We start from the raw sequence: 27789 nt of genomic DNA on the forward strand, positions 1-27789 counted from the left end.
AATGCAGGGGGCCCGGGTTCAATCCCTGGTCAGGGAACTAGATCCCGCACGCGGCAACTAAACGCACACCGCTGTGGAGATCCTGCACGCGGTAACGAAGATCCCACATGCTGCAACTAATACCTGGCACAGCCAAATAAATAAGTAAATATTTTTTTAAATAAATAAAATAAAATAAACATGATAGTATACTTTATAGAGTTTTATAGGAAAAATATTCTCTGCATAATCTTTTAGGAAAAATATGAAAATGTGTAAAAATATATAATCCAAGTATACATTTGTGTTTAAAAATTTAAGTTTCATTATTTCTGTACGAGTTACACGCTAATGTTCACCATAAGTCTTAATAGTATATTCAAGAATTGCAAATTGTTTAAATTTCAAGTCACAGAATCTATTCTAATGATAGTGAAAATCTTTGTTTCAGGATATTACTATGATATTCATTACATAATTACCTTTTGGCACTGAAAATTTAAAAACACACTGTCCCCATAGTTTTTACATTTAAAAGGAATAATATTACTTTGAAGCAGACTTTTGCTATTTTGGGTATAACAACTCAACACCATGCCCTTATCTATTAGTTTATGGGGGGGGACTATGGTGATGGCCCAGAAATGAATCTGAATGACAGGAAGTTGTTAAACGTACAAAGAGTATTTCAAATGTATGAATAATCTTAATATTACAGAAAGCCTGGAATAGAAGATATTTCTTTCAAAGCTTTTTGGGGAAGAGATACTGATAAAAAAATTAAAATGGCACCGAAAGAAAATTCCTCAAGAAATTTAATCTGAATGTTGTGATAAGTGAATTCTGGTTAAGGATGAAGTGGCAATTTGAGATGTGGTTTAAGGATGTAAAATTTCAGAGTATTAGAAGAGGTCTGATGTTAGAAGAGCAAGATTGAGCTTTAATTTCAAGAATAGCCTGGAAATTTTGACTAAAGGTGAAATCAAGGCATTAACTTCGAAAGCTACTGATTACTTGGGAAAATTTACAATTTGGGCCTTGAAAGTGAAATAGAAACTGCAAGGTTGTTGGTCCAGTTACAAGAACCGTAGAGCTAAATATGAAAGCTTTCTTTAGGAACACATTTAACGCCTAAAATGATAGGGTATGTTTACGGGTTAGCAAGGTGACGTAAGATGAAGCAGAGCAGTTAACTATGTACGAGCCAATAAGTTGCCAGAATCAGGCAATAATTATTAGAATAAGGCAGGAACTAGAATCAGGTGGAGGTGGACATTGTCTGGAAATGAAAAGGAAGCAGCGGTCTGAAAAATGGGCTAGCAGAGGAACAGCACTGCAAGGCTATCCAGGGCTAATACTCTGGGGAAACCGAGAGGTGGTGTGCTCCCCGACCTGGTGTTTAATCAGCTGAAGCACGGCTGACCACACTGCAGAAATCTGGGTATGAGGCACCGTCATGTGACATTATGCCTTGAGGGCCAGGTAGATCACACAAGACGGGAGTAGGTTGAGATTTCTCTGCTATGAGAAAAGCCAACACTTGGTCTCAGTGTGGGGAAACCACAGGAAGTGCCAGTGCATGTGATGAGGTAGGAGAGAAACTTGGATGGTGTCTCGACATTTAGGTAATGCCAACATTGTGTTAAATGTTGCTGAGAGTTTCAACAAAATGAGAACAGAAAAAATGATCACTGGATTTAACAACTACCAATTAATAGCTACCCCAATCAATAAATATTCTTCTATAATATCTATTTGAATGGCTGCATAGAATCCCATTGCATGGCTGTACCAAAATCTGCTCAACCAGTCCCACTGTTGAATTCTTAGCTTTTTCCCAAACTTTTAGAATCATGTTTCTTGAGCATGCTCTCAAAGTTGGAATTGCTGGATCAAAAAAGGTATGCACGTTCTAAAGGCTTTTTATACAGCTACCAAACTACTCTCTAGAAAGGTTTTATTAATATAATTCTACCACTCCAAGGAAATACAGTAATTGTTTTTAAAAAAAGCCTTTTCCATTTTGATAGGTGATATGTAGTATCTTATATTTGCATTTTTATTATTAACGAAGTCATAGGTTTCCTGATCATTGGCTATTTATGAATAGCCTGCCCATAATATCTCTTGCACCAAATGAGAGTTGTAAACAGGGCAAATTGGTGAAATATCTAGGAGACTGAAATGCTGGTTTAGCGAAGTGAATAAAGCATATAAAGTTAGAATCACAGCTTGTGAATGTATTAGCTTTGTAACTTTCGTCAGGTAAGTTCTCAGGCCCTATCTTCTCATCTGTGAAACGGGGATTAGGCCTACCTTGAAGTGTTGTGAACAATGGATAACGTACATGATGCTGTTAATTATGACAATTATTCAGATGGTTATTTTGCAGAGGTAACTGCACCATGGCACAGGAATCTAAAAAATGCATAATGTTGGTTTGAAGAAACTAAGGCTATTTCTGATATTTCCGTCACCCCTATTCCTGCCCCTCCTCCCGGCTGTTGGTGGTGTCACTATGGCAACGAGCACACGCTGCCCGAGGCTCAATTCTCTGGCGGTTACAGACCTCCGCCGCCTCACTCTCCGCAGACCAGCGACTCTACGACGCGTTCCTCCCACTTGGTCTCAGATTCATCTCCCTTGGCTCCTGGGCAAGGAGCCGAGGGGCAGCATGGCCAAGGCGGCAGCCTCTTCGCCGCTGGAAGACTTGGACCTGAGCGGAGAGGAGGTCCAACAGCTCACCTCCGCCTTCCAGGACCCGGAGTTCCGGCGAATGTTCTCCGAGTACGCCGAGGAGCTTACGGACCCCGAGAACCGGCGGCGCTACGAGGAGGAAATCACGGCCCTGGAGCGTGAGCGCGGAGTGGAGGTGCGGTTCGTGCACCCGGAACCGGGCCACGTGTTGCGCACCAGCCTGGATGGGACCCGGCGCTGCTTCGTGAACGTGTGCAGCAACGCGCTGGTGTGCGCGCCCAGCAGCCGGCCCGGCTCCAGGGCCGCGACATCCGGCAGCCAGTGGTCTCTGCCCTACAGCCTGGCGCCGGGCCGCGAGTACGCTGGGGGCCGCGGAAGCCGCTACACCGTCTACGACGTCGTCTTCCACCCAGACGCTCTTGCGCTAGCCCGACGCCATGAGCGCTTCCGCCAGATGCTGGACGCCACGGCCCTGGAGGCCGTGGAGAAGCAGTTCGGCGTGAAGTTGGACCGCAGGAATGCCAAGATCCTGAAGGTCAAGTACAAGGGGACCCCGGAGGCCGCCGTGCTACGCACGCCCCTGCCCGGGGGCTCCCCGGCCCGGCCCGAGGGGGAGCCGGAGAGCCCTCTCCCCGATTTCCCCTACCCGTATCGGTACCCGGAGGCCGCCGGGAGCGCTGCGATCCCCAGGCCCCAGGCGCCCTCCCATCCGGAGGCCGTCCTGCAGCCCGCCCCCACTGAGCCTAGCTACAGCGTGGTGCAGCGCCACCACGTGGACCTCCAGGATTACCGCTGCTCTCGGGACTCGGCCCCCAGTACTGTGCCCCAGGAGCTCGTGGTCACCATCGAGCTGCCGCTGCTGCGCTCGGCCGAGCAGGCGGCGCTGGAGGTGACAGGAAAGCTGCTGTGCCTCGACTCGAGGAAACCCGACTACCGGCTGCGGCTCTCGCTCCCGTACCCGGTGGATGACAGCTGCGGCAAGGCGCAATTCAACAAGGCCCGGCGGCAGCTGGTGGTCACACTACCTGTGGCGCTGACCGCCACGCACCCGGAGCCCGCCGCGACCCCGGAAGAGGCCGCCGACCGGCCCGGAACTGACTGCGCGCCATGCGCTTCCGCTCACCAGGGGCAGGCGGGCCCAGCGGGGGTTGGTGGGGCGGACGGAGGCTCGGATCCCAACCGAGGCTGGACTGCCGACGCCGGGATCACCACCCCGGACGCCACCGGGGGGGAGCACGTCTCAGCACCCGAAGAGCGGGATTTCAGCGGGCAAGAGAGATCAACAACAGGCATCCAGGAGGAGCCGCCTTCCGGAGCTGGGAACTCACCTGGGGACGGTGGCGAAGGCGCTCCTAGTACTTCATCCGGGGACCTTGACAGGGGGTCTTCTGCAGGAAAAGTGAGTGCGCTCCGAACTCTCGGCGTGGAGGCGCTGGAGGCCCGGGAAGGCATCCGCAGGGAGCCAGCTGATCGAGCCATGAGTGGTCCCGGGACCGACCGCGGGGAACCTCTGTGCCCGCCTTTGCAGTGTAATCAGGATGAAGAATCCCTGACTCTGCTCATTCAAGTGCCTTGGATCCAGCCTCAAAGTCTTCAAGGGGAAGTGACCCCCCTCTGGTACAAATTGTCCTTCTCCACCCAAGACTTAGTTTATTATTCCTTCTTTTTGCAATTTACTCCAGAGAATAAGTTGAATACCAAAGAACCAGTGGTTAGCATTTCTTCAAACAATGCAGTGATAGGACTGGCCAAATCTCCAGAGTGCCATGGACAGTGGAGAGAGTGGTATTATGGTTTAAACAACGATTCTTTGGAGGTAACAGTTCTTTCTAGAGTCCTAATATTTGAAATATTCTGTTCCACTTGCTATCACAGGCGCACACTCAGTTTATCCTAAACAAAGGATTTTCCATTATAACTTCTCTTCTGATGACTTGAAATTGATGCACTTGATGAAAGATGTTAAGTACACTTAAACGCATATTGAAAAAAAACAAAAAACAACGCATCCTCTCTGGTGGATGGGTTTCAAATCTTCACTGTTGCCCTTGAGAAGGGCTGTAACTTTAGTCATATTCTCAAAGGGGTTGTGACACAAATAGGTTTAAGAGGCATTCTATTATGGCCATATTTTAAGTTGGTAAATAGCTTTTTCCAACCTTAGAAAGTAAATCGTTTACTTCCGGAGAGCAAAAGTAACTCAGCCTGTGCCACACAGTTCTTTTGTAGGAAAACCAACTCGCAGGTGTGAATCTAAATCCCTTGCCCTCTCGGCCATATGGTACTGCTTAATTTCAGTCGCTGATATTGGTGGGGTTGTCTTCTGGTGGGCGTTATATTACATTGAAATTACCTCTTTTTGCATCTGTTTTAATCTGTTCCCTGCTAGTACTTGGCACAATGGCTGGCATTTAACAAAGTGTAATATAAGCCTTTGTTGGTACCAACATCACATCAGCTACATCTCTTTTGGGCAAAAACTGGGGCTGTGCATTGTCAGGTTTACCTAGGATATCATTTTGTAGTTGCTACTATACCTTTCAGATTACTGAGGATCTTGAGATTCAATATTCCAGTACTATTGGCAAATACTGGAAAAAAAAAAGTTTGACGTTCTATAGAACTTTTTAAACTCATAAGTGAACAACTAATTGGTATTTTTGATTGAGGTTTGTATCAATGTTACATGTAAATTTTTTTAGCTCTTTTAAGATATTCAAGGGTTAAATTCACAACACTAGTTGCACAGATTATATATTAAAAATTAAGTTTGGGGCCTTGGCTTTAACCTGCCAGGAAGTTTTACTTCTTCCTGTATTTTTCTAGAAATTTGCTAATAAGTTAAATTTTTATTTTATGAGGTGTATCTTCTGTGAGAAGTGGTTAATTTGAAAACCTCCAAAAATGGTAAAGTAAATAGCCAGGGCTAGGTAAAAATACTTTGTGAGAATATAAAATATGAAATCGGCTATCTGTTTATGTCATCAGAAGGGGAAATTTAGGAAAGGGCAGTCGTTTTCCTGGAATTGTTTTAATAAATGTGAAAATAAATCACAATGTGGGAAAAAAAACTATATGGACAAGCATTTGAGAGAATACTAAAGAATGTATTTTCTTACCTAGCCAAGAACTAAAAGGCAAACTGGTCACACAAAATTTAAATAGATCCTGTCTGTGTATCTTTTGCTGACTCATTAGGAAGTGTTATAAAATTAAATTACATTTTCTAGCTTGGACTGCATTTATAACTCTAGAGGTGATGTTATTCTTACAAAATAGAGGGGAAAAAAAGGGAAGATAATTTGTAAGTAAGATTACTTGGAGGGAAAACATACCTCAGATTTAATAGAGACCTAGAAAAGGAACTAAGACTTGTCTTCTAGGGTCTTTTCCTATATATGTATGTACTCTTGCTGTTCTTATTGCTCTGTACAATACTCAGTTTTCTTTTGCCAAAACAGCATAGGAATAACATTAAAATAAACATTTTAAAAGTGCAATTCTGAACTGTGTGAGAACTTTTATGAGCTGTTTTTAGATACAACTCTGTCAAGTATGACCAATAAGGTAGAATTTTTTTTTCTCTTTTTATTTTAGGAAAGGTTATTTGTCAGTGAAGAAAACGTTAATGAATTTCTTGAAGAGGTCCTGAGCCCTCCATTCAAACAGACAATGCCCCTAACCCCACCATTAATTGAAGTTCTTCAGGTTACCGATAGTAAGATTGAAATACATGCAAAGGTAAGGATTTTGGTGGGCTCTATAGAGTCGTGATTTGGGACAAGGTTGAAGCCTAACAAATAACTTAATTCTTGATTTCTTTATATCATAACTTTAAACTAAGTGGACATGATGGCTGGGAAGAGTGATGTTAAGAGGAATAAAGACTTTTTTATATGTATTTTACTATTAAACATCTGCAGTTCCTTTTCATTTATGTTATCTCCTTTAATCCCAAAATAACTTCAGTGAGGAATGGAGAGAAACTAACATTTGGGAATTATGAGTATTAGTCCAGGGACAAACAGCTTTTTTTTGACTCTCAAACCATGGGAACTATGTCATCCAGTTTGTTCATTCTTTCTAGTTGAACTTAAGTTTGGTTATTTTTATAGTCTTCAGTATTGGACACAAATGAGTAACTAGGACAATTGACTTGTAATGTGAATTCAGGGGAAAGAGGCTCTAAAGAATCACAGAAATACAAGAAAATTCAAGAAACTCAAGAATGCCCTTATAAGAATGACTGCTAATGGGTTTTATAGGCCATGTTAAAAGGTTTGTAGGCCAGGATTATTTTATCCTGAAAGAGATGAAGGGTCAATGAAAGTATTTAATCAGAGAATCAATGCCAGGTTTGTATGATTAAAATATGACTGGCAGCATTTGGAGAATGACTTTGAGGGGGAAGCCAGAGGGCCTATCTGTAAGTCTACTGGGCTATTCCTTCACAACTTAAAAAAGTTTCCAGCGGGTACAATTTACTTTTCTATTTGTTTCAAAGAATTATTAATTTGCTGTTTCTCCTGACATAGTTGCAAGAATGTAGTAACTCTGAGCAGCTTCATGAGAAGGAAGAAAGAGCCAATGAAGGAAGTCATCTAACTGAAAAAGGAAGTCTACAGCATGCTACTACCTCAGCTGATTCCAATTCATCTGTAGCAGTCAAAGTACTAGAAACAGACAGTTGTGGTTCAGTTGCATGCTTGCAACAAGGGGCCCTTGATGTTTCTCAAAAGCCGTGTGCAAAGTCTCAGCAACCTGAGTCAAAAATGGAACCTGAATTTATAAAAGACAAAAGTGCTGTTCACTCAAATGATGAAAAAGATAATTTAAAAGAACCAGTAATAACTGAAGAGAAAGAATTAGATGGAGATCACCTATCTTCATTACTGAACAAAACTGAAGTTCACAATACACCTGGTTTTGACAACATAAAGGAAACCAATATGCAGGATGGTCGTGTGCAGATTATTAAAGATCATGTGACTCACTGCTCATTCAGTTTTCAGAATTCTTTGCTTTATGACTTGGATTAATTCTGTATCATCTTAGAATTTAACTAAAAATAGACTCTCTGTTTACTATCTTAAAACCAAAGGTATTCAAGAAAGTATAAAGTTTGCAATTTTTATTCTCATAGGGAAACTGAAGCTATTTATTTTTTTGCATGTAGAGTTTATACAAAGCTTCCTTAATTATGGAAATAAGTTTTGTGATTCCTCTGATGTATATTTTTTCTAATAGTTAAACATTTAGTTTTAATACAACCTATTTATATTTACTTCTGTGTTGTTTTTGGCTTTTGTTTGCCATTACTTTAATAAAATTTCAAAATAAATACTCATTAAAAGTTGTGTCTGTCACAGAGTATTTCTAAAGAATGCAATTAACTAGAAGCACACTAGAGTGCATGTGTTGGTGGGAGGAGAATCTCAAAACTATGCATTTATAAGTCTCACTAAATAGGATGTACTTATGCTTGTCATAGAGATTCTGAAAGAACTTTACTAACCAATATTAAATGATCCAAACAATACAAATACACTGAAATTTAGTATTTTTGCTTCAACTGTGTATTTTACTCTTCTCATATATGTCACCATGTATATATATATGTGTGTATACATATATATAAATAACAGGTTATTTGTTAATGACCTTGAAAATTCAAAATTTTAAAAGAATTTTTTGGAAATTATTCAAACATTCCTTGGTTTTATAGAATTAATTTACAAATTTTAGAACAGGACAAATTGTCTAAGAATTTGCTCCAACAGGAAAATTGTCTTCATTATATTATTACATGAAAACAACAAGAGCTAGTGTTTTCTAATCAATTTCTTTTATAACACCTAAAAGAGGGCAGCAGATAATTTATCAACAGTGGCTAAGTTATGAATTTTGTGGAATAGTATTTTAATTTGAGGCCAGGAGAAAATCCCAACAGATTTTTTTTTCCTCACAAAAAATTTTAGGACAACATGAAAGACAATATAGAAAGGAAAATATTTGATCTAATTGCTGACCCCAAGGCCTTGAGCTGATCTATTTCTGTTCCAAAAACAGCTACTAATTCAAACCTCTGGCCTTACCTTAGTCCTGGAAACTAATTTCTTTAGTCCTTTGAACTAGGGAGGTCAGGTCAGAGCACCAAAAACTGGTACGAAGCCTAGCAGTTCATTCTGATTTACATTTATAACCCCAGTAAAACCTGGAACCAGAGGGCTGAGGGCAGTATAAAGGTAGCTCATAAAGCAAGAGAACTATCTGCTCCATTGTAGATGACCATATACATTTCTCAACCATAATAGGAATCTTAATTTGATGGAATAATAGTTTTGAGACTGTCCATTAGGTACACAGTTTTCTTAGATTGAAATGACTATTGCAGTACCTACACAGAAAGTAGTCTGTATTTGATTGAATACAATTATATACTGTTAAGGAAAACTTTCATGTTAAATATGGAGTAAATTTTAAGCCTGCTTCCTATTATTTACTGTCTGTCCTTTTAAAAAGTATGATTTCTGTTAAAATAAAGCTGGCACTAGAACATGTTTCACTTTGGCAGGACTGAACTTTGTATCATTTCTGGCTGTACTTCACTTACACAGCAGCTTTTTATTGCTCATTATCTATGCCTGGCTAATTTGAAAGCCAGTTTCTTCCAAAGGGATGCACTGTCAAGAGCTGGGTTTTCTTTATTTCAAACTCAGTTATACAATGTACAGATAATATGTAATGCTAACTTTAAACCTTGTAGAATGTCTTTACTGGATTTTGGTGTAAAAATTTATTCTGCAAAATGATCAGGAATCTTTTTATGCAAAAATGAGTTTTATTTTGGCAGCACTAAAAGAAAAAAAAAACAAAACCACTGTATTTCTACATTGAGGTGAAAACAGTGTTTAAACTTTCTTATCAATCAAATACATTCCAAAAGAAAGTGTGTTCTATGAAGGTTCCAAAGCACAGGCAAATCTTAACACAATAATACAGGAATCTTTAATACTGAAAATGACTCTGTTCTGACTGTGTTTAACATAACTTTCGAGTTATAAAACCAGTGAAGCAATCCCTTCCTAGTAACTGTGTCAAGAGTGAAGCTGGGCTTGTTCCATTAATACTCTTAACAATTTCATTGTAATACTTTTTACTAATATGACAATTTTAAATAAATTCTGCTGTACTTAAAAGAAGTCTTGAACGTGGAAAAGTGTACAAAGTTCCGGATAAAAAGATTAATAGATGCAATTTAAATAAAATTTCTCCTCTTCTTTCTTATCAATTAACAATAATGATTACCTTTAGCAGATACACATTGAGCTTTAAAACCCAATTCTCAAAATGAAAACTTGTTTTACATCTTAATCAGACATAAAAGGAAAAGATTACTATATTGGGACACCTTTTACAAGAATTCTGTTGTTGTTGTAAGCAGAAACCAGTTCCTAAACCCTTTTATTCAATTGTATGTTCTGTTTGAACAAATATCAAAAATAGAAGACTGTCACTACTTTTGCTTTTGTAATTGTGATTTTTTACTGCAGTCTTCTATAACTTTTACAGAGTTCATGGTCCCTAATATCTCCCCACCCTCCATTTTTCCTAGGTGGGGAAAGGGCTGCCATAAACTTCTCACTGATAGTTAGAGTTTCTGGAAACAGGTACTGTTTGTTATTATTTAAGAGTGACTCAATTTGGGCACTCTGGGTGGATGGTCTACAGGTTTTTTGGTGGTGCATACCACAGTCTCCAGCATGAAAAATCCTAGGAACTTGAGGAACCAGCACTTTCCAGAATTTTGGAAGGCAAGATACAGTCAAATACTGAAGGGTCCAGTCCCAGTTATAATCATCGTAAGTACAGAAAGTATCTGTGCACTCAATCAGCTTCTGATAGGCATCCCGGGTCAAGGCCAGACCCATATTGTGCTCTGTGGATTTCCACGTTTTCACATCTACCTTGTCAGCAATGCCATAGAAACTGCGAATGGCAGTATAGGTCCCCAGGGAGAGAACATCACACTCAGGACACTCTTGCTGCTTTAATTGCCACATCTTTTTGAAGACATGGTAAAAGTCAGGGGCTAAGTAGTGATCCTCTTCTAGGAAAAGTATGAGGCCAGCATAGTCTCGAAGGACTTTGATCCTCTCCCATACAAAATGCAGCTTCCACCACCAGTGGTGTTTGGTTTGGGAGAATTTGGCCTCTCTATAATGGCCGAAGGAGTCGGGATATTCAGCATTAATGCATCCCATCTGCAAAGCTGCATTCTTCTCCACGTCTCTGGGGCAATCTCTGGGGTCAGTGCCCGGAAACTCGTTGGGGTACAACTGAATACTAAAAGGAAAGAACACCTGCAGAACCGGACAGAAATCCACTCCAGCAATCAGCTGATTGATCTCGGTCGACCAAAAGTCATGGCTAAAGATAACGAAGACGTTGTCGATTCCCTGGGCTTTTCGAAGTGAGTCCAGCAGCAGTTTGAGGTATTCAGGCCGGTTGTGCACCTGGACCACCAGCACCAGCTCTCGGGGGGCCCAGGAGCCGGCCTTACCTACATTCCTCACCGTCTGGTCAAAGTTCAGCTGGTACACTAAGGACCGGTACCGCAGCGTCAGGTTGTCCACCTCGGGGTGCGGGGCCGCCGCGACTAGCGGAGCCGCCGACTCGTTGGAGCCCCGGCGGATGCCCACGGACACGGCGGGATGGTCCCCGGCCCGGGCGCCTGCACCCCGCGCGGGCTCGGCGTCCAGCAGCGGCGGGGCGAGGGCCTCGTTCTTCCTTTGTCGCCCATTGCTGCTCCAGAGGACGAAGCCGCAAGCGGCCACCACGAGCGTCAAGATCAGCACCTTCCGCTTGTAGATGCGGAACCTCATGGTCTCCGGCGCCAGGAGCGCAGGCAGGCAGACGGGCGCGGAAAGGAGCTAGAGGCTCCGGCGCGGAAGGGGCGGGCGGGCGGCGGCCGTGGCCTGCAGCAGTCGGAACTGGCCCCCGCGGCTGTCCTCGCTAACTCATCCCGGGCCCCGGGGGTCCTGGGGCCCGAAGGCTCTCAGCTCCCCCGCGCCGCCCGGGCTCCACACATCGTCGCCTGGCAGCTGCAGCTCGGGCACCGGCCCCGCCGCTAGGAGCCGCAGCACGGCGTCGCTTCGGTCCTCTCCATCCAGCACGGGTCCGGGAAGAAGCCTGTCGCGGCCCCACCGCACCCCGGCTCCGTTACCTGCGCTTCCAGCGGCCCTGCGTCTTCTGTGCGCTCATCTTTACGGGGCCCCGGACGTCCCAGACCGAAGGACGTAACCTCGCCCCACTCCGGCGGCGACTGTCCTGACAACCAGCGACCCGCCCGCCGAGCGCCGCGGTCCCCGGACCCACACCCCTCCGCCCCGCCCCTCGGGCCGTCGGTTGGCGCTTCCCGGTCGAGTCTGGAGACGCACGGCCGTCGCCGCCCGCTGCCTATTGGGCCGCAGCGCGGTCGCTCAGGCTCAGGTCCTACATCCGGGGCGTTCCTTCCTTTCCTGTGAGGCGTGAGCAGGACGAAGCCGGAGCGTGGACGTGGGTTTTCCAGGTAAGCGGGTGCGGGGCGGTGGCGATTCCGGCTGGAGTCCCCAGTGCTCAGGATCCAGGGCTGGGCCGTGTGGGCCCTGGTAGGAGAGGGAGGGCGAGGCCCGCCGCCTTGGTTGGTGGATTTCAAAAACGGGCTTCTCCCTTCCGGAAAGGGGCTCTCGCATGGCGGCTGCTGGGCCGGGAGGCACTCATTAGGGACACGTCAGCCTTCAGGGCTGCTGAGGAAAGGATGACGATGCTTTGGAGGGAAAAGTGAAACCAGGCTGATGCGGTCCTCGGAGAAGGGACGGGGCGGGCCGTGGAGGTGGCTCTACACCGCGCCCCGAGTCGGGCATGCCCGGGAGCTAGAACATGGAGGGAGAGGGTGCGCGGAGAGGCGAAAATAAACTCTAGCCTCGGCCTTCTTTCTCTGCCGAAGAAAATCAGGTATCACACCACTACGCTTTAGTTGTTGGGCAGCCACGGTAAATTAAGCCCCAGAGGAACCCACTTTGTGGGGGAAACTGTACAGGGCGTCCCTGTGTTGCTGCTCTTGCTGTTTTTCAGTGAGTTTCATTCTATAAATGCTCCAATAATTTAAGGATTCCCAAAAGCTGTGCACGTATATGTGCGTTTACTCATACGGAAAAAGAATACTTGGTGCAATTATACATTACTGACTTGTGTAATGTTATCTTCCTATAAATATTTATAAAACACTTGAATTTTCAAAATGTTTAACGTTTGCTGCCGTATTTTAAATATTTTACAACAGTTTTCATCGTGAAGACACCTCTACTGCAAAGATGGTCAATGTACCTAAAACCCGAAGGACTTTCTGTAAGAAGTGTGGAAAGCATCAGCCTCACAAAGTGACCCAGTATAAGAAGGGCAAAGATTCCCTGTATGCTCAGGGAAAGAGGCGCTATGATCGGAAGCAGAGTGGCTATGGTGGGCAAACAAAGCCAATTTTCCGGAAGAAGGCTAAAACCACAAAGAAGATCGTACTGAGGCTTGAATGTGTTGAGCCCAACTGCAGGTCCAAGAGGATGCTGGCCATTAAGAGATGCAAGCATTTTGAACTCGGAGGAGATAAGAAGAGAAAGGGCCAAGTGATCCAGTTCTAAGCTTTGGGAATCTTTTGTTCTATTTTTGAGAGCAAAATGTTGAAGTTATAGGAAAATTGCCTGTATGAGAATAAATACAGTGATACTCTTACTCAAATCTTTTGTATTTTTTAAAATATAAGTAAAATCACATGTCTAATTTGGCTGTAAATTAAAGAAATAATGGTAAATTATTTGTAAGTGAACTAAGGTTCATCCTCTTATCAAATTCATTATTTAAATTTAGTTCCACAAGAATTGGCATCTTGTATTTATATAAAAAGAAGGTGGGCTTCCCTGGTGGCGCAGTGGTTAAGAATCCACCTGCTGATGCAGGGGACACAGGTTCAAGCCCTGGTCCGGGAAGATCCCACATGCTGCAGAGCAACTAACTAAGCCCATGCGCCACAACTACTGAAGCCCACACGCCTAGAGCCCGAGCTCCGCAAAAAGAGAAGCCATCCAATGAGAAGCCCGTGCACTGCAAGGAAGAGTAGCTCCCACTCACCGCGACTAGAGAAAGCCGTGCGCAGTAACAAAGACCCAATGCAGCCAAAAATAAAGACCCTGCTTTTTGTATATGAATTTTAGGCTAAGATGCTTACAATGGGGATGGCTTGTAGATGAGCAAGAATGCAAAGGGCTAGGGTGTAGGAATAACATGGTGGGCACTTATTCCCAACACAGACTTTTTTTTTTTTTTTGCGGTAAGCGGGCCTCTCACTGTTGGCGGCCTCTCCCGTTGTGGAGCACAGGCTCCGGACGCGAAGGCTCAGCGGCCATGGCTCACGGGCCCAGCCGCTCCGCGGCATGTGGGATCTTTCCGGACCAGGGCACGAACCCGTGTCCCCTGCATCAGCAGGCGGACTCAACCACTGTGCCACCAGGGAAGCCCCCCAACACAGACTTTTATATCTACATTTATTGATGAAGAAATAATTGTCTTTCTACAGGAACATGTAAAAATCAGATATGCACTAAATTTTAACTATGCCACAAAACTTCACTTTTTAAAGAACCATGTTTTAATATAGTTTTATAATATTTTCAGGCAATGTCTCACCAATTTATGAGTTCAGAAAATCCTAAGATACTTAATTACAGAATTCTTAGTTTTAAAGAGCAAAAGTGAATTAACTTTTAGAAGGCAGTATAAAGCCTGGGCTGGAAATCCCCGATCTAGGTTCACAGAGAGGATTTTTCTCCAGATACTTACACTCTTTCCCCTCCTTTGTTCCCAGAGGCTAGTTCTGACACTGTTGCAGTGATCTAGGAGAGAGGCTGATTTGAGACAGTGGGAATGAGGAGAATGAAACAGTTCTGCTTCCATTTTCCAAGATTCTTTTAAGTTGGTTCCTTTTACATATCCTCTGCTCTAGTTCAAATCCTAATCATCCTTTAGCTGGTATATTGTGGCTGATATATTGCTATCAGTTTTTTAATTAAAAAACTTAAACATACTAAGTGACTAAAACAAAAAGAACCACCCTCATATAATACAGAACTTAGTAAACATAGCAATTTTCTGCTACTCCCACCCAACCCCAAAACCTCATTCCAGCCCTAAAAATTAAAAAACTTAGAAATCACAACAAAGCTTATGGAATTAATATTATAAAACTTGTAAAAGCTTAAGTCTGTCCAAAGCAACTCCTACTTTATGGTGAATATAAAATTCCATATAGGGGCTTCCCTGGTGGCGCAGTGGTTGAGAGTCCGCCTGCCGATACAGGGGACACGGGTTTGTGCCCCAGTCCGGAAAGATCCCAAATGCCGCGGAGCGGCTGGGCCCGTGAGCCATGGCCGCTGAGTCTGTGCGTCTGGAGCCTGTGCTCCGCAACGGGAGAGGCCACAACAGTGAGAGGCCCGCGTAGCGCCAAAAAAAAAAAAAAAAAAAATTCCATATATATTTAGAATAATATACCTGAAAAACACAAAAGTGCTTAAAAACTTATATGTAGTTTCATATCAAACAAGTTCTCACTACAGTTTAGACTATATTAGTGCAAAGTATATTTTCTGCATACAGAAACTCAATTTTTTAAAACAATATTTATTTATTTGGCTGCACTGGGTCTTAGTTATGGCATATGGGATCTAGTTCCCTGACCCGGGATTGAACCTGGGCCCCCTGCACTGGGAGCAGAGTCTTAGCCACTGGACCACCAGGGAAGTCCTAGAAATTCAATTTCTTTAACTGAAACGCAAGATGAAAACTGATAAAATTCTATGACCAGAGTGGTTGGGATCAATATCTGTTTTAACATTAAAAAATAGCCCCATGGGGCTTCCCTGGTGGCGCAGTGGTTGAGAGTCTGCCTGCCAATGCAGGGGACACGGGTTCGTGTCCTGGTCCGGGAAGATCCCACATGCTCTGGAGCAGCTGGGCCCGTGAGCCATGGCCACTGAGCCTGCGCGTCCGGAGCCTGTGCTCCACAACGGGAGAGGCCACAGCAATGAGAGGCCCGCGTACCGCAAAAAACCACAACCCATTCTGGAAACACTAGGCTGAAATAACACAAGTGCAATAAGCTGATAAAAGTTAACACCACAATAAAATTAGGTTTTAATGAAATTAAGATATTACAGCCAAATGATCGAAAATGTTACACTAACACATTTTTCCCCTCAAGCAAGTATACAAAACCCACGAACAGCTTCCCTTTCTCCAATTTGACATGTAAACAATAAGTGAGTCCCATATTGGCCTGTAACTAAATGAAATTTCTTTTTGTGGTATCACTTATTACATTAACATATCACAGGAATTTACATAACAGGTTAGAGAACAGAAGTAAGAGACAACAGGTGCTTCAGTACCACCCATATTATCTACTAAGACCACAGTGTGAGCTACAGAGTGTAGGTTCATGGTAGTAGTTCCTTGAATAAAACAACTTAGACAGAATCTTCCACAAACACACGTTTTTGCAGTATCCAAATCTTGGCAAAGATGGAAAGGAATGATATGAGAGCCATATGGAATCCTATTGGAAAAAAATATTTTAAAAATAGTTTTTAATGTGTTACTAGATTCAAAACTTCATGTATTAGGACATGAATTACTGGACACTGAAATTATAACAATGGAAAAATAAAATTACTCTATTAATTAACTCAGTATATTGTTTTATTTTCCTAACTGGTACAAATGGGGAAAATATACTAAGTAACAGCATATGACATATTTTGTAAACCTAAGAGGATCTATACCACTCCATAAAGTATCTTTTAGCACCGCCACTTAATTAGCATAACCCACTGAATACAATGAAAGAGCCATCTGTCCTTTATATAATTATACTGTATGACCAGTGTAACATAATTTAAACGTTATGGCTCTGTCATACAATTCTTATAAATGATAATGAGAGAATTACTCAGTTCTATCTGTGAAGAAACATTTATTTAAATAAATCCATATAGGGGCTTCCCTGGTGGCACAGTAGTTAAGAATCCGCCTGCCAATGCTGGGCACATGGGTTCGAGCCCTGGTCTGGGAAGATCCCACATGCCGCCGAGCAACTAAGGCCTGTGTGCCACAACTACCGAGCCTGCGCTCTAGAGCCCGCGAGCCACAACTACTGAAGCCCGCGTGCCTAGAGCCCATGCTCCGCAACGAGAAGCCACCCCAATGAGAAGCCCGCACACTGCAACGAAGACCCAACGCAGCCAAAAATAAATTAATTTAAAAATCAATCAATCAATCCATATACTCTCATAGGCATCAAATGTTCAAAAGGGAATTTTAAACTGTGTGAAACAAATTTAAAACACATGTTGTTTGGGACATTAGTTTTACTTTAGTAGCCAAGTAAGCAATTTAACCTTGCTTAAATTCATTCACCCTCTTGCTTAAAATTTCAATGGCGCCCAATACAATTAAAATCCAAGTAAGTCAAAAAAAAAAAAATCAAATCAAGTCAAACTCAAAACCCTCATCTACAAGACACTAAGAGACAGTTTCTTGAGGTTGCCTGCCCACCTCCCAGCCCGCTTCTCCACCCTAAACACAACCATACCGCCATCACTTTGCGTCTCCCCCACACTGTTCTCTTTGTTGTTTCTCTAGTACCTAGGCTGGCACATAATAGGTGTTCAGATTTTTTCAACAAATAAATAAAACCTACTATTATAATTTAAACTGGAGTTTAAAACCCTATTAGAAAAGTCTGAAAAGATACACATCAAATCAAAAATAGTGGCCTACTCTTCCTAAGGGATTTGGTATTGGCCTTGCTTGCAATTTTAAATTTTTTCACATGTAAGAATTTATTATTTGTGTAAGTAACAATTTTTTTCACAAGTTACTTACTTGTGTAAGTAACAATGTTTACATTCCAGGCTGTTGGTTATAGTCTAAGGAAACAGGAAACAGTTAAAAACTGTACTTTCTATCCAACATAATTTAAGTTACAACATATTTTTCTAATAGACTATAACTTTATGTTTATAACCAGTAGTTAGGACAATTTTTTAAAAATAAATTTAGTTATTTTTGGCTGCATTGGGTCTTTGTTGCTGCACGAGGGCTTTCTCTAGTTGAGATGAGTGGGGGCTACTCTTTGTTGCAATGCGCGGGCTTCTCATTGCGGTGGCTTCTCTTGGTGTGTGGGCTCTAGGTGTGCGGGCTTCAGTAGCTGTGGCTCGTGGGCTCTAGAGTGCAGGCTCAGTAGTTGTGGCGCACGGCTTTAGCCGCTCCGCGGCACGTGGGATCTTCCCAGACCAGGGATTGAACCCGTGTCCCCTGCATTGGCAGGCGGATTCTTAACCACTGTGCCTCCAGGGAAGTCCCAGTTAGGACAATTTATCAATAGCTAGATAACAGATACTGTTCTCATGGCTTTGGATCTATATTCTTTTTAAAACAAGGGAGCTCAAAACATGCAAAATTATACTTTAGTAAAGATTAGAGTCACCTTAGCCAATCTGTTACGATCTTCTCAAATCATCAGTAACCATTTATAGTATTTCTCATTTGGACATAATTTTCAAATTTGAATAAGTACAATATATTATTTTTTTTTCATATGTAAGTCTCAGAGAAAACACAGAACAAGAAACTCGGGAGAAGTACACTTCCAAAAGACACCACATGTTTCTCACAAATCAGTGGTCTTAACCTGAATCATCAGTATCACTTCTGGAGATTTAAAAAAATATATGACATACAATAGGGGTCCATCTCTGGAGATTCTGAACTAGTTGGTCTGAGGTAGAATCTAGGACCTAGATTACCAGAAAATCTAGATATATATTTCTCATCTATATTATTTAGGAACTCCTCCACAACTAATGATAACAACATTGGTTTTTAATTGCCAGAGAAGCAAATTACTTGTATTTATACATCCAATATTGGGACCTATTATGAACAAGACACTGTTCTAGGTACTTACATGTATTGTCATTTAATAGGTAATTCTCAACTCCTAGTTAAGAGTCAATGCCTTAAACCAGTGTTTCTCAAAGTGTGGTCCCCTGAGCAGCAGCATCAACATTCCCTTGGAACTTGGTATAGATGCAGTTTCATCCCCACTCCAAATTTACTGAGTAAGAATCTCTGAGGGTGGGGACCAGCAATCTGCTTTAGTAAGTACTGTGTTACAGTAAGCATGACTGTGATGCACTCTCAACTTCTGAGGATCACTGCCTTAAAACAATGAGCCTTCGTTACTTTTAGAGCCTTTGTATTCAAAGTGTAGTTCATGGACTAGCAGCCTAGCCTGGAATGTAGGCAATCCAAAAATGGGCAGAAGACCTAAATAGACATTTCTCCAAAGAAGATATACAGATTGCCAACAAACACATGAAAGAATGCTCATAAAAAAAAAAGCAGATCTCTACTACAGACCTCTAAAACAGAATCTGCTAAACAAGACTCCCAGGTGATGTGAGTGCACTTAAAGTTTGAGAAGCAAGCTGCGGTTCTTAATCCTAGCTGGCCATGCATTAGAATACCTGGGGAGTTAGAAAAATACTGGGTCCTACTCCCATTCTTTTTTTCAAATTTATTTATATTTTATTTATTTATTTTTGGTTGAGTTGGGTCTTCGTTGCTGCACATGGGTTTTCTCTAGTTGTGGTGAGCGGGTGCTACTCTTCATGGCGGTGCGCGGGCTTCTCTTGTTACAGAGTACAGGCTCTAGGGCGCCCGGGCTTCAGTAGTTGCAGCACGCGGGCTCAGTAGTTGTGGCTCCCGGGCTCTAGAGTGCAGGCTCAGTAGTTGTGGTGCACAGGCTTAGTTGCTCCACAGCATGTGGGACCTTCCCGGAGCAGGGATCTAACCCGTGTCGCCTGCATTGGCAGGCGGATTCTTAACCACTGCGCCACCAGGGAAGTCCCCTCCCAAACATTCTGATTTAATAAGTCTGGGGTGGGGATTAACCATCAGGATTTTTTGAAGCTCCTCAGGTGATTCTAAATGTGAAGTAAAATTTGAGAACCACTGCTTTAGGATAAGAGCTCTTAAGCTAGGGATGGTGAAGAAGAAAGACTTGCTTGGGTTTCCGTGGGGTCTATGAGCATTATAAAGTTGTATGCAAAAGTCTGTGTTTATTCATGTGTGCATTTTTCTACGCCCATAACTTGTCATTTTTCTTTTTTTAAGAGTCTCTCCCCACTAAAAAAAAGTTAAGAATCTCTTCTTCGAAATATGGTGTTCCTACCATTTTATAAGCACTCAATAGTAATTTGGTTCACATCTTAGCTTCCACTCCTATATGAAAGCCTGAATAAAATGAATAACTGGAGTTTGGTGTCTCATGACCAACTGCAGTTAGTGTTCAAAGACAAGGGAAGAGAACCAGGAGCTACTGAGTCCTCCTATATGCCAAATGCTTTGCCATTACATTAGATCATTTATCTTCACAACTCTGTAAAGTGGGTATTATTGTTCCTGCTTCACAGATGAGATTCAATCAAAGAGGTTAAATAACTTGCTAAAGCCACACTAAGGGGTGAAGCCAGAAATCACACTTAAGTCTGACTCCAAAGAGCACACTTTACCACTATGTCAGATTGGAGTTCTCAAACTTTTAGACTGTATCAGAGATACCTGGAGGACTTGTTAAAACACAGGGAGCCGGACCCCATCCTCAGAATTTCTGATTCAGCCAGTGTGAGGTGAAGGTCAAGAACTTGCACCTCTAACAAATTCCTAGGTGATGCTGATGCTGCTGGTCAGGGAACCAGACTCTGAGAAACAATGTCATTCATTGATTTATTTATTCTCACTCACTCACTCACTCACTCATTCTTCATTCATTCATTCCCTAACATATTGCAGGTATGGGGGATAGATAGCACATTTTAGACCCAAGGGAAATAGTGGAGAATAAGGCAAAGTCCAAGCCCTCATGGATCTTACATTCTAGTGAGAATATCTGACAGAAAACGAACAAATGTTAAAAAATATGTATCATTCCAGGTAATAAATCCTATGACAAAAAAATCAAGCAATGTAAGGGGGTGGGGGATAAAACTTTAGATAGAGTAGTCAGGAAAGACCTTTCTGGGGTGCCACTTGCGCAGAGAACTGAAGTGAGAAAGTAAGCTATGAGACTTTCTGGAGGAAAAGCATTCTAAGCAGAGGTAAGGAACAGCAAGACGGCCACCGGAGCAAAGCGTCATTGCGCACAGCGTCATAAGCTATGTTAAAGACTTTGTTACTCTGAGGATGATGAGAATACCAGGATGCTATCAAAGGCTTACCTATTATATAGTACGGTTCGCGCAGAAGATTCCAATAAAGTTAATGGCATTTGCAGCTTTATAACTGGAAGGACTTCTGGTTGTTCAAAAATATTTCCAAAAAGATCCAAGTACTCAAGAGATAAATTTTTAAATTCACTAGGCAAAAACGGAAGCTTATTTCGAGCCGCTGACAAAAAACGCAGGTTTGTCAGTTGTCCCATCTTGAAAGGAAGTCGAATCAATTCATTATCATCAAGTTTTAAATCTGTAAGTTCTTGGAGCTGGCAAAACTGCACAGGGAGTGCCTTAATTTTGTTCTTGCTGAGATCCAAACTCCGAAGTGAATTCTGGAGTGTAGACTGACACAAGGCTACACTAAATGACTCCAAGTGATTATCATTCAGGTTAAGTTCTTGAAGGTGGATGAGGTCTCCAATTGTAGCTGGAAGCTTTTTTATATGGTTGTGACTCAAGTCTAATTTTCTAAGGTTTTTTAAGGAAAGCATACGTATATCAACCCGGGCAAGCCCACAATAAGAAGTCTGAAGATGTTCCAGAGAATAGGGGAAGTTCTTGCTTAGAGGATAGTCCTTTTTGGATGTGATAACCATTTTAGTTTTAAATTTTTCAAATTCTGAAGTCTTCACTGGTGTGAAGGTTAAAAGTGGTGCCTCAACATCACAGCCTCTGTGAGCCAGTCTCACAGCTGAAAGGAAACCCTTTAGACTGCTGGAATTGGCCTGAATACATAAAAAGAAGTTGTACAATTATAAATTCCATTTTAGATAATGCACCCATGCTAATCTATCCTAAACAAAGTCTGTAAAGTTATATATGCAAATCATGCAATCATTTACTGAAAATGGCTGTACAAATTTTTTTAGTATCCTATTTTCACTAAATTTCAATACAGATACAAAAAACTTTAAACGTTTTTGAAAAATTATATTGAGAGACATACGCTAAATAAAACTGTTCACAGGGGGAACCATAAGAGTATAAAATAAAACAGGAAAGCATGAAAAGATTCCACTTAAGATTTGGGTTTAAGATGAACTGACCCAACGACTATAATCCAAAAAAAAAACACAAAAAAAGTTACTTAAACTTAGTAACCAAAGTCAAAAAGAAAAAGAAAAGATGAACTGACCCAAATCTCCAGTGCCTCTGAGATAGAATAAGGTACTGCGGTGCACTGCAAAACACCTAGGGGGGGTTATTCACAAACACTAGGAATTGTGAAAAGCAACGGCCCTGTCAAAAGCAAGGCCAGGGCTTCCCTAGAGGCGCAGTGGTTGGGGGTCCGCCTGCCGATTCGTGCCCGGTCCAGGAGGATCCCGCATGCCATGGAGCGGCTGGGCCCGTAAGCCATGGCCGCTGGGCCTGCGCATCCGAAGCCTGTGCTCCACAGCGGGAGAGGCCACAACAGTGAGAGGCCCGCATACCGCAAAAAAAAAAAAAAAAAGCAAGGCCAAATAGCACTCAATGCCAAAAGTACCAGAAAACATCAAAAGCAAGAGACTGCTTCCAGCTGGACATAGAAATCACTAGTAAAGTGGTATGTGAACTAAGTCATCAATAAAAATAACTAATACTTGCAGGATACTTTAGAAGTTTCGTAAAGTTTATATGTGAAGGACTAGTGAACTTTCAGCAAGTTTGGGAAACTAAGTATATGATCCTATTTGGTTGGAATGTAGGAGCTTTGTAGAGCAGTAAAAGAGGAGAAATATAGTACGGGGATAGATTACAGATGAGCTTGATGCCAAGATAAGGAGGATAGAATGATCAGGCTGTGGGAAATCACTGAAGAATTTTGAGTTGAGAATTACATGACAAGAGCTATTTTGGCAGCAGTATACACAGTCAAGTGGAGTGAGGAAAGTCTGGTGACCTGGGTGAAGTAGTCCAGCCAGTAGGTCCAGAGTGGTCATTAGTGTCAAGTTCTACAGAGCTCAAAAAGGATAAGAAATAACGGCAATGTGATTTGGCAAATAGGAGGGAGATCACTGATCTCTGAGGCAGTGTTTTATGAGTAACCAGTGAAAGCAGAGGTCAAAAGAGATAGCAAGAAAGTGGAGCCAATAGATTTAGCCTTGATTTTCCAGAAATTTGTCTATTCTACTTTTTTAATTGGTAAGACCTCTCAGCTTGTTTTTAGGTAGAAGGAGTTAGTGGAAAGATAGGCTGAATATAAGAGAAAATGAAAAACCACAAGAACAGGAGGAGGTAGGACAAAACACCTCCATTCAATACAAATACCTTAAACAGTTATTAAACTTTTAATGTTTACAAAGCACGTGCCTTGGGGTTAAGGATACCGCAAGGTTGAACAAATCACTGCTCCTACCCTCTGGGAAGGGGGAAAAGGAAAAAGTGAGGTAAGGCAAAGAAGGAAACAGTTTTTTATTCTAATGGTTTATGTATTTTAAAAAGTGATTATAGTAAGTAAAATACCCCCTGAAGTGTTTCTAATTGTATTTCATTCTTTTTTTTTAACACCAAATTTAGATTCATCACCTGTGATTCAGCTGGCAAAACGTAGACCTGTGCCACCTGCCTTATAGAGTTCTGTCTAAGAACACCCTGAGGCTCCATCTTGGGCACAGAAGCAAACCCAGTTTTCCTTCCCATCCTGGGCAACTTTTCTGAGACTGACTCTGCCGTTTTAGAGGCCATACATGCATGCCAGGGAAACTGCTGTCACTTCTTCAAACATACCAGCAAGTGACTGTCTCTGTTCAGCTATGTGGGTATCAGGATCCTAAAAGAGCCTCTATTCTCTTTACAGTCAACCAACCTAAGCATTAACGTTTTTAATACCATACCTTACTTAGACAGATATCCACGGGAGGCTCCTTTAACCGAACAGTGGCTTTCCCCTCATCCACAAATTTGGTGAAGAACTGCTCAATGTTCTCCTTTAGCTGCTTAAAACCAATGGGAAAAAAGGACAAAACCAGGTACTGTTATTCAATATTTATTACAACTAGGATGTGCCAGTCACTTTGCCAGGTTTGGTTTGGGCTTTAGTTCTTAAGTCTGGGTGTTCTGTGGTTTTAAGATTTAAAGGTTTTTATTTGGGTGGTTTTTGGGGTATTTACACTCCTTATCTAGCATCTGGTAAGATATAATTGTTCTGGGCCTTCCTTGGTGGTGCAGTGGTTAAGAATCCACCTGCCAACGCAGGGGACACGGGTTTGAGCCCTGGTCCTGGAAGATCCCACATGCCGTGGAGCAACTAAGCCCGTGTACCACAACTATTGAGCCTGTGCTCTAGAGCCCGCGAGCCACAGCTACTGAAGCCCATGCACCTAAAGCCCGTGCTCCGCAACAAGAGAAGCCACCGCAATGAGAAGCCTGCAAACTGCAATGAAGACCCGATGCAGCCACAAAAAGAGACATAATTGTTCTACCTGTCCAGTAACTCTTTCTTCTTCAAAAACAGAAACCCCTGTGTTTGAGGAGAATGTTTCTTTTCTCCCATTGCCAATAGCAGCTACTTGCCTTCTTAACTTCAGCCCATTAGTCTGGGGTGGGCATGCCTCCCACAAGATATAAACTCAGTGAAAGCAGGAATCTTGTCTCCTTTGTTCACCTTTATTTCCCTGGAGCCAGAAAAGTGACTGACACATAACAGCTGCTCAAAAATTTTTAATGACTAATGTTGCTTCTGCTTCAGACTTCAATGCAACAACTATTTATTGAGAAGCCACTATGTACCAGGTACTATGACAGGGGGCTTGGGACAACAGTGGTAAGTAAGACCAGCATGGTAATTACACTAATCAAGTTGGCAATCTCATAAGAGACAGTTATTAAACAAGTAATTACAAGCATAACAAATATTAAAAGAAGGGAAATACAGGCTGCTGTAGGACCTTATTAGCAAAGGGGTATGAAAGTGACCTTAAAGGTAAGAATGAAGTTAATCCTTGATTAAGAGATGTTAGGCAACTGAAGATACTGGGGGAAAACACAGCGGGTAGCATACCAAGAAGATGGAACAATGTGTTCAAAGCCTTGAAGGTAAGACAGCTTGGTAGCTGTGAGGAGCTGAAAGATGTTCAGTGCACCTGAAAGATCCAGTGAAAAGAGGCAGGTGAGCCTAGAGAGGTAAACAGAGATTAGATGGTGAAAGATTTTGTAAACCATATTAAGAATTTTGGATTTTATCCTAGGAACAGTGATACCCACTGACTGACTTTAAGATAGGAACATGATTAGGTCTACATTTGGAAAAGCTTCCTTTAACTACAGTGTAAGAATGAACTTTGGGACGGGGAGAATGGGATGGAAAAAGACAACGGCAGAAGTAGGAAGATCCTTTAAGAAACCAGCGAGGCAAGGGACAATGGTGATTTAGATTACAGCTGGGATGGAAGGAGGTATGAAAATATGAAAGCTACCTAGGAAGTAGAATTGAAAGAATTCAATAATATATTGGATGTGGGGAGGGAAAGGCTTTAAGGTGCCTGGATGGGGCAGAATACTACTTAAAGGGTTGCAGAAGACTGTCAGAAAAGCAGGGTTAGGGATGGCAAGGAAAATTAATCTGGGGATATTTTGAGTTTGAAATACTGCTACACATCCAAGTGAAGATTTCCAGTAGGTAGCTGGCTCAAGTTGGAAGTTAACGGAGAGGACTAGCTAAAGAACATATTTGGAAATCACAGTCAAATGGATGACAGCTGAAGTCAGGACAGAAGAGTAGAGGGTTGTAAGAAAGAGCCTCAAGATACTTCCATACTGAGCACTAATACCTACTCTTCAAGGCCCAGGACAAAACCACCTTAATTCAATCAATAAATGTTTACTTGACACCTACTATGTCCCAAGCCCTGTAGCACCACCTCTTCTACAAAACTTTCTCAAGACCTTTAATCAGAATTGATCTCATTTTTGATATTATACTACTCTGCTTCTACCTTTATTACAGCACTTATCATAGCCCACCTTTATAAGTGGTGGCTTCTGTTTCTCCCTTTCTGGTCTTGGAAAAACAGTGACTAAATCAGGTTTATTTCCCACAGTATCTAGCACTGCACCCTGCACACAGCAAGTCTTCAACTAGCAGTTTACAATAAAATTTTGGTTAGGTCAGCTACTGACTATTAGTGCAGTAAAAGTTTTAAAGGAGAGATCATAACAGACTCCAAAAATAGGCAGTACCTAAGCTGGGCATGAAAAGATAGGGAAGACAACAGGGAGAAAAGGGAGACCCAATTCTGGTTATGAGTTTGCTTTTGTCACCTGTTTTCTAACCTTTAAAATTTGGGTGATTTCTAAAGTCCTTTTAATTCGAAAAATTATACGAATTGATTCCATGGAAAGGGGGGAATTATTTAGACTTTCAACTACTCACATCGAACATTTACGTGGCTCTGAATGAAACAGCAATAACTCCTTTCCTCAACTATGAGTATTCACTGAGGAGTAAAACACTGTAAGGGAAATAATCTCAGAAATTGTATAAAGTCAAGAGTCAGATGCAATGGTGGGTGATGAATTGTCCCCTCAATTTTATTATAGTAGGCACAAAAGTATTCCAGTCATTTTCACAAAATAACGTGCTTGGTAATCAACATAAAAGGATTTTATAAAACTTGCGCTTTAAAAATTCTATATCAAAAAATTCTACTTCAACTTCCAACTTCTGGAGGGTTTACTACTGCTAGGTAGATACGAAAAAGTCTTGGACCTAACAAATCAAGACTTAGGAAATCAAACATTTGAGGAGAAATAAAAGAGAGAGAGATGCAGTAACCAATACCTTTAATAAAAATATCAAGATGCAACCCAAGCATTACTGCTTTACTACTGTACTAATCTGGCCTAATGACCTTAGAAACACCCTACAAAGCCTTAAAACAAACAAAACAAACCAACAAACAGACAAAACTAGCGAAAAGCCTGTGGAGAAACAGAATGTACTGAACCAAAGAGTAGTCATTTTACAGTTCCCCCAAACTGGACTGAGGCTTCGTTTATAGTTTAATCCGGCAGGCCGAAATTTCCAAGGCTTTAAAGGGGCGGGGCTGCTATCTGCAACTAAACAGCAAGGCTGTCGATACAAAGTCGCAGAAATGGGCAAGAAAAATAAGACGTGCACTCTCAAAATCGTTCCCCCTCGGGGTCCGTAGGGAGACGCCGGGGTCCGGGTGGTCATGGGGTTCGGGGGCCGGGCGCTCAGGAACCCCTAAGACGGAGTCCAGCCTCGGGAACAGTCGGGCGCTTAGGGCAAGAGCGCCCGGCTGCCACCCCTGACCTGCCTGCTTCACGCACCTCATAGCGGGTCCCGAGCTTGTCCTTCAGAGTGGAAATGAACAGGCAGGCGTGGTGCCGGCCGCCCCGCTCGCCCCCCGCTCGGGGCCGCGGCTGAGTCCTGGGCGCCTGCTGACAGAGGCTCAACACCGCCCGGACGCCCTTGCCCCTGTTCCTCAGCCCCAAGGCCGGCAAGTGCCGACTGACCACCTCCACCTCGCAGTGCAACTTCATCTCGCCGTAGCTCCAGCAACCAGCTGCCACCTCTCGGCTTTGAAACTTCCCCTTTCCCGCCGCGCCGCGCCGCGCCGCCGCCGGGGTCCTCGAGCACGCGGCTGTTCGGGGATCTGCCTGCCTGCTCGTGGTGCCGACGTCTCCGGTTTCTTTGTACAGCGGCTCCACGAGTCCTGCGGGGACGGACGGCGTCCCCTCTCCCTTGCAGGGTCAAGTCCGCACTGTGGCTGCGGCCCGCGGAGGGCGGACACCGACCACCTGAGGA

The 27789-nt window shown here is 42.8% G+C and overlaps 4 protein-coding genes across 6 annotated transcripts; 2 read left to right on the forward strand and 2 right to left on the reverse strand.

Annotated features, from left to right (window-relative positions):
* The first annotated feature begins 278 nt into the window (after positions 1-278).
* On the forward strand, positions 279-8021 carry DNAAF2 (dynein axonemal assembly factor 2). The gene is made up of 3 exons (XM_024732901.1): positions 279-4492; positions 6274-6417; positions 7212-8021. Exons 1-3 carry the CDS (start codon positions 2405-2407, stop codon positions 7713-7715), a joined length of 2736 nt encoding a protein of 911 aa, XP_024588669.1. The 5' UTR covers positions 279-2404; the 3' UTR covers positions 7716-8021.
* A 2195-nt stretch (positions 8022-10216) lies between these two features.
* On the reverse strand, positions 10217-12127 carry MGAT2 (alpha-1,6-mannosyl-glycoprotein 2-beta-N-acetylglucosaminyltransferase). The gene has a single exon (XM_024732508.1). It carries the CDS (start codon positions 11559-11561, stop codon positions 10221-10223), a length of 1341 nt encoding a protein of 446 aa, XP_024588276.1. The 5' UTR covers positions 11562-12127; the 3' UTR covers positions 10217-10220.
* Positions 12123-13449, forward strand: RPL36AL (ribosomal protein L36a like). Its single transcript, XM_024732616.1, has 2 exons — positions 12123-12247; positions 13001-13449. Exon 2 carries the CDS (start codon positions 13032-13034, stop codon positions 13350-13352), a length of 321 nt encoding a protein of 106 aa, XP_024588384.1. The 5' UTR covers positions 12123-12247; positions 13001-13031; the 3' UTR covers positions 13353-13449.
* Positions 13450-15867: 2418 nt separating this feature from the next.
* LRR1 (leucine rich repeat protein 1) lies at positions 15868-27673 on the reverse strand. 3 transcript variants are annotated; one of them, XM_024767978.1, is made up of 4 exons: positions 27312-27673; positions 23855-23953; positions 21045-21766; positions 15868-16318 (listed from the first exon to the last, which is right to left on the reverse strand). In XM_024767978.1, the coding sequence occupies exons 1-4, from the start codon at positions 27522-27524 to the stop codon at positions 16078-16080; spliced, it is 1275 nt and encodes a 424-aa protein (XP_024623746.1). In that variant the 5' UTR covers positions 27525-27673; the 3' UTR covers positions 15868-16077. The 3 variants fall into 3 exon arrangements, with proteins under 3 accessions (XP_024623746.1, XP_024623665.1, XP_024623823.1); XM_024767897.1 differs by having other exon boundaries at positions 23855-23956; XM_024768055.1 differs by lacking the exon at positions 21045-21766 and having other exon boundaries at positions 16160-16318.
* Between the last annotated feature and the right edge of the window lie 116 nt (positions 27674-27789).

Source organism: Neophocaena asiaeorientalis, unplaced genomic scaffold (assembly GCF_003031525.2).
Source record: "Neophocaena asiaeorientalis asiaeorientalis breed wild unplaced genomic scaffold, Neophocaena_asiaeorientalis_V1.1 scaffold233, whole genome shotgun sequence".
Classification (NCBI taxonomy): domain Eukaryota; kingdom Metazoa; phylum Chordata; class Mammalia; order Artiodactyla; family Phocoenidae; genus Neophocaena; species Neophocaena asiaeorientalis.

Excerpts from the sequence above, each read along its gene's own strand:
- DNAAF2 (XM_024732901.1), top strand. The coding sequence starts at position 2,405 with ATGCATAATGTTGGTTTGAAGAAACTAAGGCTATTTCTGATATTTCCG. Across the intron at positions 4,493-6,273 it reads TAAACAACGATTCTTTGGAG|GAAAGGTTATTTGTCAGTGA; the intron begins GTAACAGTTCTT and ends TTTTTATTTTAG. Across the intron at positions 6,418-7,211 it reads AGATTGAAATACATGCAAAG|TTGCAAGAATGTAGTAACTC; the intron begins GTAAGGATTTTG and ends CTCCTGACATAG.
- MGAT2 (XM_024732508.1), bottom strand. The coding sequence starts at position 11,561 with ATGAGGTTCCGCATCTACAAGCGGAAGGTGCTGATCTTGACGCTCGTG.
- RPL36AL (XM_024732616.1), top strand. The coding sequence starts at position 13,032 with ATGGTCAATGTACCTAAAACCCGAAGGACTTTCTGTAAGAAGTGTGGA.
- LRR1 (XM_024767897.1), bottom strand. The coding sequence starts at position 27,524 with ATGAAGTTGCACTGCGAGGTGGAGGTGGTCAGTCGGCACTTGCCGGCC. Across the intron at positions 23,957-27,311 it reads AGCTCGGGACCCGCTATGAG|CAGCTAAAGGAGAACATTGA; the intron begins GTGCGTGAAGCA and ends ATTGGTTTTAAG. Across the intron at positions 21,767-23,854 it reads TGGATATCTGTCTAAGTAAG|GCCAATTCCAGCAGTCTAAA; the intron begins GTATGGTATTAA and ends TTATGTATTCAG.